Genomic DNA, 13756 nt, shown 5'->3' on the forward strand with positions numbered 1-13756 from the left:
CACATTTTAAAAAAAAAATGAAGTTAATTTTAATAATATATATTTTAACCTAATAAATCCAAAATATTATCATTGTAACATGAAATCAATATAAATTATTATTTTTTTAGAGATGGGGTCTCGCTGTGTCGCCCAGGCTGGAGTGCAGTGGTGCGATCATAGCTCACTGCAGCCTTGAACTCCTGAGTTAGCGATCTTCCTCCCTTGGCCTCCCAAGTAGCTGGGACTATAGGCACATGCCACCATGCCTGGCTTAAAATAACATTAATGAGATACTTTCCATTCTTTTTTTCCCCACCAAGTCTTCAAAATCCAGTGTCTGTTTTACATCTATAGAGCGTCTCAGCTATACAAGAGTATCTTATGTGATGTGATGGTTAAAGTAAAATGTAGTTCTACCAAAACAATACAGTTGTGTTGAATAGAAAAATATTTTTATGTTTAAATTAAATAAGATTGAAAATTTAAACTAACCACATTTCAAGGGCTCCGTAGCCACATGTGGTTAATGGCCACCAAATTGGGGCAGCACAAATGTAAAGTGCTCCGCACGAATTAAGTTCTCAAGCTGTTATTATGGGTGTTATTATGGGTGATGTGGGAGGCTGTCTGTGCTTTAGGTTAAGTGGAGCAAGCAAGTCACTGAGCACTGTGTAAAATATAGCTTCACTGGTGCAAAAAACCCCTGCCCAGATGTACGCAGATGCCCCCTTGCGTTGTGAGAGCCTCCGCCCCAATCCACAAAAGCAGCAAATGCCCGCTGAGGAGGACGGGCCAGGTCCGTGAAAGGCCCCTGGAGGAGCTGAACGGAGCTGAACGGAACTGAATGGCGTGGGCAAGGGGACAGGGAGAGCGTGAGTCAGGAAAGGACAGGATGATGAGGAGAGGAGGGACAACGCATGGGGTAAGGGCAGGGAGCGCCTCTCTGTCACAGGGGGTGGCCGGAGGGACTCTGAAGCCATCACAAAGATGCCACTTAGTGCTTCTGTGTAGGGGTACAATGTGAACACTTCAAGAAACCCCCAAGCCCTCTGTGAAGTCTACTTCCGCACCAGAAGGCGGCGCTGCCTCCAGGAGGAGTGGCTTTGGAGACGCAACGGGGATTTTCACCTATGCTTTCTATGTCTGCACTGCTTGAATTGTTTAAAAATCATTTTTACCGTGAGCAGCTAATGCTTTTATATTTAGAAGGAAAAGAAAACACTCCCCCCTGGCCCCCCACCCCAAGGAGTACCTGGCTATTATGGGAAATTTAGCACATTAACTGCCATGTGAGTTGTATTTAACTCACAGTAGTTTTGAGCCCGGGGCCACATTGAAACAAAACCTGGGCAAAACCCTGCAGTTGGTTCATGAAAATCTTACTTGTTGATGTTCTTACTGTTAAAATTAATATTGACAATTTAATCCTAAACATGTGGATTAAATGAATAGAAGTCAATAACAGATTTTATTAAATTAGAAAGGATCGTTTTGTTTTTGAAATTTTTATTCTATTTTCATAATAAAACACTGGGGCCCCAAGGAAAAAATTTCTTTTTCTAACATGGCAACCACTGTTTTAGAAGATATGAGTTGGTGAGTAGAAGAAGCAAGAAGTCATTAACTCACTGCCTGGCAGCCACTGCTCTCTCCTCAATTGTTGTCCTCTGGGGAAATGTAGCACTCTGGGTCCATCCTGACAGGGCCCTGCCATTTTGCCCCAGCCCCAGAGTAGCCAAAAAGGCTATTTCAAGGCCAGGGGCTGAGAGGTCTTGGCCCCCGTGTCTGAAGCGCTCTTGCTTTGGCGTGGGGCCTGCTGCAGGCCTTAGGTATGTCTGGCTCAATTTTGGGGCCGTGCTGGGACCATGAAGCCCCTGAAGAATCACCAGAGCTGTTAGGAGTCATAGTGATGCCCGTGGCACTGAAGGCACTGCCACCTTGTGGCACAGCAGTGTGGCCAACTTGCTATGAGCAGGTTACTTAACCTTTCTGGTCTTCAGTGTTATTTTCTGTGAAATAATGTGGTAAGGGTTAAATGAAACTATGTATGTCATACACTTAACATGAAATGATCTTGGTAAGGATACAAATATTCCAGGAACTAGTCTTTGCTCAGCGAAATCCTCCAGCCCTGGAGAAGGAGGTGGGAGGGGATGAAGTTTTCTCCGTTAAACATAGAGGGTGGCAGATAGGGTCCAAGGGCCAGTGTTCTGCCTGGGAGGAGCAGGAAGGGAGAGCATTACTAGAAACTGTGCAGAGGCAGTGGCCCTTCCAAAGCTTCAGTGATAGAAAATGGTGGGTGGTAGGGTGGCAGCTGGCAGCTTTAAGGGCTGGGGCACACAGGGTACATGCTTGAGATCATGGAAACCAGACCTATGTGAGAGGCAGGTGTGGATTCTAGTGTCCACTCTGCCATCACTGTGGCCAAGGGTGCACTATAGAGCACTAAGAATAGTGTGGCGGTTTCTAGTGCTGCCTTTGGGCTTAGATCACTCAAGTTCAAGTCAGGTTTAGTCACTTACCAACTATGTGACTCGGGGCACATTACTTAATCCTCCTGGTGGCTCAATTCTACAATCTATGAAATGGGGACAATGATGTTACTAGGTTATTATCAGCATTAAATGAGATAAAACATTTAGAAGAGAGCCAGGCTTATACTGCGGGCTCAGCAGGGATGCAGAGTTGTTGGCATTTCCTGTTTGCATCATGAAAGAGTGGCAGGTAATCCTTGGGGTTTTCTGGTTTTAAAAGTCATTATCCAGGCCAGGCACGGTGGCTCATGCCTATAAGGCCAGCACTCTGGGAGGCCGAGGCGGGAGCATGAGCTCAGGAGTTGGAGACCAGTCTGAACAAGAACAAGACCCCATCTCTACTAAAAATTAAAAAAAAGAGCCAGGTGTGGTGGCTCGCACCTGTAGTCCCAGCTACTTGGGAGGCTGAGGCAGGAGGATCACTTGAGCCCAGTTTGAGGTTGCAGTGAGCTATGATGACAGCACTGCACTCTAGCCTGGAAACAGAGCAAGACCCAGTCTTAAAAAAAAGAGTCACTATCTTTCAGGTATCTTACCCAGACTTCTTAGAGGGCAATTTAAGACTAGTCTCTCCTGTTCAGTTCTACCCCCAGCTCTGAAGAATGACAAAGCTTTTGAAAAAATGATAAAAAGTTAATTAATTTCCCCAAAGTCACAGAGCTAATTCTCTACTGCCTGCATTTTTATGAGAAATGAAGGGGAGGTTTCTGTCGTGGTCAGTAATACCTCAGACTTCTAGTCCGGAGCCCAAACAGTTGCTATTCATGTTTTCTTTCATTCATACAGCAAATATTATCTGGGCCCATTTGCAGAACAGAATCATGGTTTGTGATGTGGGCTCTGGAGTCACATGGGCCTGGACTCCTGGCTATGCCACTACAGCAGGGGTGACCCTGGAAGGCCTTTCACTGCACAGAGACCTAGTTTCTTCAGCTATAAAATGGAGAGATTAATTCTCATTTCCTCAGATTGGTGTGAGGATAAATGAAACAATCCATTGAATCAGTTAAGACTATTTTCAGCTGCAGGTAACAGAATGACATAGTGCCCCCCTTTATCTGAGGGGAATATGTTCCAAGACCCCAAGTGGATGCCTGAAACCGAGGATAGTATTGAACAAGATCGTGGTCAGTTGGAACGTTTCTGTTCATCTCTTCCACTCACGACTTTAATGCCTTTCCATCTTATTACTTATCATTACTGTGGCTATAACTTTTGCAGTTTGAGGTGTGACAGCAAAACAGGCACGAATTTCTTCTTCACAATTTCACAGATTTGTTCTACCGTAGATCTTAGCAGCTTCGGCATCTGATTTTTTTTATTATTAAAAAACTTTCACCTTTTCACTTAAAGCACTTCTCTTTGGCATATACTCTTGAGCTTTAGGGCCATTTTAAGTATTAATAAAATAAGGGTGATGTGAACACAAGCACTATGATACGGAGACAGTCCATCTGATCACTGAGATGGCTACTAACGGGTGGGCAGCACATACAGTGCGGGGACACAGGACAAAGGGAAGGCCCACTCCTTCCTGCCTGAGACGTGAATCATAGCTCAACACTGCCAAACTCGAATATGCCCCTTTCCTGTCTTCGATAACCAATTTCACATCTTTCCCTCATCGGTGATCTCCCCTCATACTTCACAGTGATAGAAGGTGCAGTTAAGAAAGGAGCTACTTGGTCTTCCCACCACCCCCACAACTACCTGCAATGCAGTGCGCACAAGTCCTGCAAGCCCTCCCACTGTGGGTGAAACCCTCTTCTCTAACGCCAAACCCACACCGGTGTCTCCTTGCTTGCCTTAATCTATTTCTTCTCCACTGGATCATTGCTGCCTGTGAACACCATGCCTTAGAAGCATCCTTCCTTGACATTCTCAAGCCACCATCCCATTTCTCAGCTCCCCTCACAGCAAAACCCCTTGGAGCTGTCTGTTCCCCATCACCACTTCCTCTGCCCCACTCTCCCCTCAAACTACTCCAGTAAGGAGGTTTATGCTCCGCCACCTGTTAAACAGGACTGCATCTTGCCAGGGTCAAAAAGTTTCTGCCTCATCTGCCCTCTCTTCTTGACCAAATTCTTTTCTTAGTTGCCCACAACAGTATTCTGGCTTTAATTTCTCCCTCTCCTTCACATTCCATGACCAAGCCGGCAATAAATGCATCGGCTCGATATTCAGTATCTACTTTGGACCCAACTAGTTATTACCATCTGCGCTGCACAACATGCAGTGGACACAAACTCCAAGAGTTCTCAGTTTCCCCAATGCCCACCCCTCCCTCACTTGGCACTTCACCTGCACCAGATCACCCCTTTCACTTTCAGGCATGGATGGAAAACCACTTCTAGGGGCGTAAGATCTGGCTTCCTAAAAGGAAGCCAAGTAGCTGAGTGATTCAGTCCAGAACTGTGAAGTTAGCTCCCCAGACATAAATGCTGAAAAGTAGGAAACAAGATGGGAGGGCATGGAACTGGGCTAATAACCGCCTCCTCCATCTCTTCTGTGATCTTCCCCAAGGTTCTTCCCTGCAGCCCTTCCAGAAGTCTCTGTGCCAAGCAAATATACCTGATTGACCTCCTGTGACTGCAGCTTCTTGAAAAGCAGTAGCCAATGTATAACAACTCTTTCTTCTCATCTTCCTCGCCCTCATCACCCTGGGCTTGCATCTCCTAAGTAAGGTACCAGCATTTTAATCCCTTCTTCGGCTGCCTCTCCAAGGACAAGGGTAACACCAGGGTAAGACACAACCCTAGTCCAAGCCACCATTAACTCCAGGGGACTAGTGCATCAGCATACCTGTGAATTTGTTAGCAATGCCGGTGCAGTTCTTGGGCCCTGTCCCACATCTGCAGAAGCAGAATCCCTGAAAATGGGGCCCAAGACTGATTTTAAAAACTGTTCAGGTGATTCTTGTGCCCACTAAAGTTTAAGATGTTTTTTGAGGGAAAATGAGTTTCTAGAGAAAAGCTTGTTGCTACCTTTCCCCTAGCTTCCTTGAGTTGTTTACGAGGTGAAGCTTGGAGCTGCAGCAACCACTTTGTGACCAAGTGCCAATACTGATGGCGGCAGAGCAGAAAGCAAGCTCGGGACAGCACTGAGCTGTCAAGCCGTTAGAGCTACCGACCTCCAGATACTTATGTGAGATGAAATGCCTGTATTGATTTGTCAGATACAGTAGTCCTCCTTTATCCATGGTTTCACTTTCTGCAGTTTCAAGGTCCAAAAATATTAAATGAGACTTTCTAGAAACAATTCATAAGTTTTAAATTGCATGCCATTCTGACAATTTAAAAAGTAGCTGGGTGTGGTGACATGCACTTGTAGTCCCAGCTACTCAGGAAGCTGAGGCAGGACAATCGCTTGAGCCCAGGAGTTTGAGGCTGCAGTGAGCTATGATAATGCCACTGCACTCCAGTGTGGGCAACAGTGAGACCCTCGCCCCCCCAAAAAAAAAAGTGGGCATGGTGGCTCACACCTGTAATCCCAGCACTTTGGGAGGCAGGATTACTTGAGGCCAGGAGTTAAGAGACCAGCCCGAGCAATACAGTGAAACCCTGTCTCTACAAAAAAATAAATAAAAATTAGCCGGGCATGGTGTCATGCACCTGTAGTCCTAGCTACTTGGGAGGCTGAGGCCAGGAGGATCATTTGAGCCCAGGAGTTAGAAGCCAACCTGGGCAACACAGCAAGACCCCATCTCTACAAAAAAGTAGTAAAAGAAAGGAGAAGAGAGAAGAAAGTTACATATATATCTAATAAAAAATAAATAGGACTTCAGTTAAACTTAAAAACTTTTGTCAGAGGACACTATCAAGAAAGTGGGATGGGCGAGGTGTCTCACGCCTGTAATCCTAGCACTCTGGGAGACCGAGGCAGGAGGATCACTTGAGTTAAGGAGTTTGAAACCATCATGAGCAAGAGTGAGACCCTGTCTCTCCTAAAAACAGAAAAAATCAGCTAGTCGTGGTGGTGCACCCCTGTAGTCCCAGCTACTTGGGAGGGTGGAGGATGGCTTGAACCCAGGAGTTTGAGTTTGCAGTGAGCTATGTCAATGCCATCTTGTCGACAGAGCAAGACTCTGCCAAAAAAAAAAAAAAAAAAAAAAAAAATGAGAAAAAAAGGAGAGGAAATATTTACAAATCACGTAAGGATCTAATATCCAGGATATATAAAGAACTCTTACACCCCAACAATATAAACTCAACCCAATTAAAACACGGGCAAAGGATCTGAACAGATATTTCTTTCAAAAAGATACACAAATGGCCAGTGAACATGAAAAGATGCTCAACATCTAATCATTAGGGAAATACAAATCAAAACCACAATGAAATGCCACTTCGTACTCACTAGAATACTTACAATCAAAAAAAATGGAAAAGTGTTGATGAGGATGTGAAGAAATTGGATCCCTCAGATTGCTGGTGGGAATATAAAATGGCACAGCCAACGTGAATGACTGTGGCAGTCTCTCAAAGTTACTGTATGACCCAGCAATTCCATTCCTAGGTATATGCCCAAATGCATTGAAAACTTAGGTCCGCACAAAACGATGTTCACAGCGTTATTCACAATAGCCAGGAAGTGGAAACAGCCCAAATGTCCATCAACTGATGGGTAAATAAATGTAGTATATCCATACAATGGAAAATCGGCAATAAAACAAACGAACTACTTGCTCCAACGTGGATAAACCTTAGAAATATGCTAAGTCCAGCCTGGGCAACATTGCAAGACCCCCATCTCTATAAAAAATAAAAAATTTAGTTGGGCTTGGTGGCATGGGCCTGTGGCATGGGCTGCTGGGGAGGCTGAGGCAGGAGGATCGCTTGAGCCTGAGAGTTTGATGTTACAATAAGCTACGACACCACTGCACTGCAGCATGAAGACAATTGTCTCTTAAAAAAAAAAAGCTAAAATGAAAGAAGCCACTCAAAAAACCAAAACCAAATTGTTTGATTCCATTTATATGAAAAATCCAGAAGAGGTCAGTTTATAGAGACAGAAAGTAACAAGTACCTGGGGATGAGGGGGGAAAGGAAATGGAGAGTTAACTGCTAATGGGCATGGGACTTCTTTTTTGGGGTGGTGAAAATATTCTGCAGTTAGTTATGTTTGTTGCACAACCTTGTGAATATACTAAAATCCACTGAAGTATCTGCTTTAAAATGGCAAATCGGGCTGGGCATGGTGGCTCATGCCTGTAATCTTAGCACTCTGGGAGGCAGAGGCAGGACTAGCTTGAGTTCAGGAGTTCAAGGCCAGCCTGAGCAAGAGACCCCATGTCTCTACTAAAAATATAAAAAAAGAAGAAAATAAATAAAATGGTAAATTTTAGTGATACATGAATTCTCTCTCCAAAAAAAGGGAGGAAGGGTTATACTCAGCAGTGTCAAATGCTGCAATGAAGTCAGCTGAGGCCAGGTCTGGAGAGATCAGGGGATCTGAGTAAGACTGTCTACCCAATAGCCCTTTTTCTACCATCTATCCCTCCCTTATTTAAATCTAACAATCCTCACTGGTCTAAACAGATTCTGTGGTTCAATCCCTCCTGCTATGGTCGGTTTGGGAATAGGTAGGCAATCCAGTTCTGCTCAATGAAATGGACTGCTGGGGGATTTCTGGGAAATATGTCATTATTCTTAAAAAGAAAAAAGAAAAAAAGAAATCGTCTTCCTGCCTAGGGACATCGGTGTGGCAAGTAATGATGCCCAGAGCAGCCAACTTGAAGGGGAGGTAGTTACATAACATCCTGAGAGCAGCAGAGCAGAAAGATGGAAGAACTACCCGGGTCCTTAAAACCCTACACCTCAGGACTTCTTGTTTTAAGAGATAAATTCTCCTGTTCGTGCTATTTGATTTTTTTACTTAAAGCCCAAAGCATCCTAATGCAGGTTACTGGTGACTTTTCTTCTGAAATCAGTTAGAAGAATGAGCTTGGAGACAGGAATGAGAAGAAAGTCCACTTTTTTTTTTTTTCCTGAGACAGAGTCTCACTCTGTTGCCCTGGCTAGAGTGAATGCCATGGCGTTAGCCTAGCTCACAGCAACCTCAAACTCCTGGGCTCAAGCGATCCTACCGCCTCAGCCTCCCAAGTTGCTGGGACTACAGGCATGCGCCACCATGCCCGGCTAATTTTTTTTCTATATACATATTTTTAGTTGTCCAGATAGTTTCTACTTTTAGTAGAGACGGGGTCTCGCTCTTCTTGCTCAGGCTCGTCTCGAACTCCTGAGCTCAAACAATCCACCCGCCTTGGCCTCCCAGAGTGCTAGGATTACAGGCGTGAGCCACTGCGCCCGGCCTGAAAGTCCACTCTTTATCTACATCCAGACTTTAGTTCAGGACAGGCACTGAGCATACCACGACTATCTTAGAAAACAGTGCTTACCACGTTTTGATGTCTGGTTTCTTTTTAAGCCCACCACTCTCATGGTCCAAAAGCAGTCAAATAAGTAAATATGTTCCAGGAAGAGACAAAAAGTTGAAGCTCACCCTAAGATTTTGGCAACATAAAAGAGGGCCAGTAAACAGAACAGGTTACAAACAAGTTTAACCTCAGCCAGTTACTTCACATCTCTGAGCCTGCTGCTCAGCTATAAAATGGGGATAACATCTAGACATTGTAAGACTGACCAAAAGATTAAAGACCATGTGGCAGACGTGCCAGCATAGTCCATGGCTCAACAGATTTTACTATATCTGAATATTGATAAAGAACCCCAACTGTAGCTTTCTCAAATTCTGCAACTTCCGCTCAAATACCAACCAAATGTACCCCTAACCACTTAAGACACCTGTAATGGTTTCCACTCTGGAAGATACCTCCTCTAGAATCCTGGGATTTGTTCTATAAAATGTGGATTCAGTCAAAAGGCTGCACTTAAGGATCTAGAAGGCCACATGTAGCCTCAAGGCTGCAGGTTCCCTACCCCCAGACTAGCTGAAAGTCTGAATCCTGACTTTGCTGTTCATTAGATGTGCACAAAACCTTCAACAAGTTTCTTCATCGGACCGTTTCCTCATCCATAAAGTGGTGTAACACATTACAAAATGGTCTCAACACTTAAGATGAGAGATAATATATCATCTTCTAAAGGAAGCTTAACTGATACCTCTACCTTTTTGACTAAGAGGATAGACGAAGCAATTTTATAGCCTCCAATTTGCTTTATTCCCCTCAGACAATACAGCCAGGTGGGTCTATGAAAGGAAATTCAAACTGCAAGCACAAATTTGTTACAAGTTCTATATCCTTACAGATAACTTCTTGGTGTTTTGCTACAGGAAAGGGGTTCTCTGCAGCATCTCCAAATTAAAACAATCAGAAAAGCCCTTATTACATCTTTGTTTGCAGGTCTACTTAAGTCATCTGCCTCACACATCTTACAGCCAACTGCCTACAAACACGGTGGTATTTACTGACAAAAGCCTACCATCAGATTTATTAATTTGCTAATTACAGGGGTTGTGAGAAGCTCCTTGCCGAGAGCTACCAAAGCAAAACTTTAGATCTACCAAAAATCTACATTTAAAAATATATTTCATAGTGCAAAAAAACCCAAAACACTTCAAGGAATGCTACATAACCAAGTAGAGAAATCACTTCTGTTCCTAGCCTCTCACCACCAGCCAGTCTATTCTGGGAATCCTTCCTAACTCCACCTAGCACCAAGTGCTCTGGAGACTGACTATAAATCAATGAAAGATCATTTGACTGTACAGGGAACCTCTACACCTCAAGGCAGACTGCATCCTGTCCCAAGAGACTAAGAGAAACCAGGTCCCGCCACTTGTGGGAAAAGATCAGAGGCAGTATTCCAAGCCAAACTGTATCCAGCTTTATTAAAGATACTTTTCATAAACAATCATGGTATTTCAGGCAGGACATGGGCAGACAATCGTTAACAGTATACAACAACTTTCAAACTCCCTTCTTCAATGGTCTACCAAAATCAGACAGCCACTATAAAACCCAATGAAGTCTTCATTTGATGCTCTGAACAGGGAAAGTTTAGAGTGAGGGTTGACATTTCACATTTAGCATGTTGTTTAACAACTTTTCACAAGCCGACCCTGACTTTCAGGAAATGAAATGAAAATGGCAGAATTTGTCTGAAGATCCACAATCTACAAATGGAGCTGCTGCTCTTTTGAGGGATGCCACCTCAGTGGTGCCACTGTAAAGTTCCGATTACCTGACATACTGGTAAGCAATTATTGGAGGTCAGGCCCCAAGAGGTGTCTGGGTTTAAGGGAGTTAAGACTATGCTGAAGGCAGAGAGGGAGAATAGGACATAAAAGCAAATTAGTTTTTCCATACCACTAGGCATTTGTGCCAAGGTGGCTATGTGTCAACATCAGGGAATCCCTCCTCCTGAGAGCCAAGAGGAAGTCTCTCAAAACTAGAAGGGAAAGGTGTTTTCGCCGTATCAATCTAGCTTTGGAGACAATTCTATTAGTGACATATGCCCCCTCCCCCAAAAAACAACAATGAAGTGTTCTGTGTGCTAACAACATAGCTTAAAAAAAAAAAAAAGTAAAACAAAATTCTGCATTTTTATAAAACTTGATAAAAAATAGTATTTCAAACTGTACAGTCACCAGAAGTACACAGTTATCAAAAACGCACACACTTCACTTGGCATCTCCAGCACCTTCAGCTTTCTGTGCCTAGAAGAAAAAGAGACAAATTAATGCAACATGTAGATTTTGAAACTACCTTTGTCCACATCCCACCTATAGCCATCATTTTGCTCCCAGGCCAAAGTTCAGGTTTCAGGTACTTAGACACTGAGACTCAGCATTTCTTTTGAGAATGAAATTACTAGGTAACTCTGTGAAGTCACCTCCCCTCCTGGCCCTACTGTAAAATTGGGGAAGGGGGGGCATGCCAGGGTTAGAAGATCTGTGGTTACTCCTAGCAGTGCCCTTTTGGGATGGCAGAGACTTCAAGAATCCAAGATTTAAGTTAACAGGAAAACCATAAGCAAACTCTGGACCACAGGGTACTTTTGGAGTGATGTAGATATAAGGGCAATAAAGTCTTTGAGATTAGCAACTGACTGGACAGACTTAACACAAAGAGAAACAATTAGCCGTACCTGGTCTGTTTTGGCATCTCCGTTTTCTGCAGGGTTATTCCCCTCCTTGCCAGCGTCAGCTTTTCCCTTTTTCCCTTTGGGTACCTTCTCTCCCTTCTAAAAAGGGGGGAAAAATAGAATTGTTTCTCCCCATTTCATATCACCAGGGTATGGTCTGCAAAATTCTACATAAGGTAGGATGTTTATTGAAGATAAAACACATAAACTCTCACCCGCTGATAAGAACTGATCAAAAGTAGGCTGTTATCTACATCTGCTATGGTCTTTACTATATAAAAATTCTTATCTAAGTAGAAGTAACAGAAGAATAAATTGGCTTGAACACTTGGGTATTAATATTTAAAAGTGCAAAATTTTCTGTAAACTGATGACAGAATGCTTGATTAGGAAACTAACTATTATGTCAGGGATAAGGAACCTATCAAAACAATTTATAACATCCATTAATGGTGTCACCCATTACAGTGAATAAAGTTACTAAAGGATAGTCCTGATCCTGTGAAGATGATCAATTCCAATGTTAGCACTAACCTTTGCAGGGGCCTTTTTAGGCTTGGGCTCTGGCTTTGGAGGAGCAGGTTTCTTTTTTTTTTTTTTTTGGCAGAAAGAAAAGAAAAAGATCAGTACAATGGACCAAAGAAAACCCACAACCAACCTACAGTACCAATGATAGAGAAATTTCCCCCACTTCTCAAAGTTTTTGTAGTTGGCTTTCTTTTAGAATGTAAGCTCTTCAGAAAGCCACTCAAGTAACACTCTGAAGTGTCCCACTTTGGCTATAGCCATCAGAATTTCAGAGCCAGCAATCCCCAAGTGGGCAAGAGTCCAAAGTAGAGCAGATCACTAAAAACCACCCACTAACCATAATTCATGGGAAGCAGAGGGGATTGTTTTCCAGTGTTTCTTAGTTTCAGAGATAAATATGAAGATTTAAAAGTATACACACTTACAGCAGACAACCTCGCGGATCTTCTCTGTGGCTGTTAAAAATAATGAGAAAGTCAGAACTAGGACAAAAGAAATCACTTGAACAAAACAAAAATAAAAATCGTGGTGTCAATTTGCTCTGGACTACAGTAAGTGAAGAGAGCTTATTTAGGTAAAAATCAGAACTAGGGTTATGGTTAATTCCCACCGAATGAGTCCTGTGGTCTTTACTAGTCCAAGGTGTGTATGACCCTTAAAGAGAATAAATAAGACTTACTTCGTCCTTTGCCTTGGCTTTATCCCCTTTAGCATCCCCTTCAGCCTATAAAAAACAAAAGACTGCAGCTTTTGAGGTAGTTAGAGTTCCCTCAGCTTAATAGAATCCCAATGAAAAGAAAGTTAAGGGAGTCGTCCACACAACTTTCTAGGGCATGTACGAATGAACAGTTTTCAGCATGCCCAGCCCCGATGCAAACAACCGGAGTGCGCAGGAAGCTGTAAAGCCCTACTCATATGTTTCAGCCCAGTACGCGCACGGGAGACCGGGTGTCGAGAACCCCGGCGGCCCGGCTAAGCCGGAGCGAGGCCGGAGAGGGCGGCCAGCGCCCGCGCCACCGTGCCAGGCAGGAGCAACAGCTGCAGATGGTGCAAACCCCTCCGGAGGCGGAGCCGAGCGCCGTTGCCATGGCAGCTGTCGAGGGCGGGAGCGGGAAGGCGCGCGCAGCCGGCGAAACTCGTGGGCGGCGGCGCGCCTCTCGTGCGCGGGGAACGTGGGCGGGCAGGGGCGGGGCCACACAAGGCAAAGACCCGCCCGGCGGGGAAGCGGCCCCGCCTCCTCACGGCGGCGGTTTTTTGGCGGCAGCGCGTTCCCCCGCCCGCCAACCCCGAGTGCCGCCTTCCCGCCCTTTCGGGTTTGAATTGCCCGCCCGCAGGGAGGGGAGGGAAGGGGGCCTGGCGATGGGGGAGGGGGCACGGGGTGGGCGCGTCGAGCCCGAGGGGAGCGGGATAAACAGCCGCCAACATGGCTCCTCCCGCCGCGGCCGCCGCTCCTCCAATATGGCCTCTGGCGCCCGCGGGCAGCCGAGCCGCGCAGGATTAGCCTGAGGCAGCCCGACACCGCCTGGAGCCCCCGCGCCTAGCGGCTGCGCTTGCTTCAGCCCGGCGCCGATTCTCGTGTCCATGAGTCGAGGCGGCGGCGGCGGC

At 44.9% G+C, this 13756-nt stretch overlaps 1 protein-coding gene across 1 annotated transcript; it reads right to left on the reverse strand.

Annotated features, from left to right (window-relative positions):
- Positions 1-10340: 10340 nt before the first annotated feature.
- LOC105811652 lies at positions 10341-13734 on the reverse strand. The gene is made up of 7 exons (XM_012645907.1): positions 13575-13734; positions 13084-13244; positions 12831-12875; positions 12577-12606; positions 12158-12208; positions 11627-11722; positions 10341-11195 (listed from the first exon to the last, which is right to left on the reverse strand). The coding sequence occupies exons 1-7, from the start codon at positions 13732-13734 to the stop codon at positions 11160-11162; spliced, it is 579 nt and encodes a 192-aa protein (XP_012501361.1). The 3' UTR covers positions 10341-11159.
- Between the last annotated feature and the right edge of the window lie 22 nt (positions 13735-13756).

The sequence above is a fragment of the Propithecus coquereli genome, unplaced genomic scaffold (assembly GCF_000956105.1).
Source record: "Propithecus coquereli isolate 6110/MARCELLA unplaced genomic scaffold, Pcoq_1.0 Scaffold239, whole genome shotgun sequence".
In the NCBI taxonomy this organism is placed as follows: Eukaryota; Metazoa; Chordata; class Mammalia; order Primates; family Indriidae; genus Propithecus; species Propithecus coquereli.

What these genes read in the sequence shown, in the direction of transcription:
- LOC105811652 (XM_012645907.1), bottom strand. Translation starts at nt 13,734, where the DNA reads ATGGACACGAGAATCGGCGCCGGGCTGAAGCAAGCGCAGCCGCTAGGC. An exon ending in CTAAAAAGGCCCCTGCAAAG is followed by an intron (nt 11,723 to 12,157) that starts GTTAGTGCTAAC and finishes CCCCCTTTTTAG; the next exon opens with AAGGGAGAGAAGGTACCCAA. An exon ending in GAGATGCCAAAACAGACCAG is followed by an intron (nt 11,196 to 11,626) that starts GTACGGCTAATT and finishes TTTTTCTTCTAG; the next exon opens with GCACAGAAAGCTGAAGGTGC.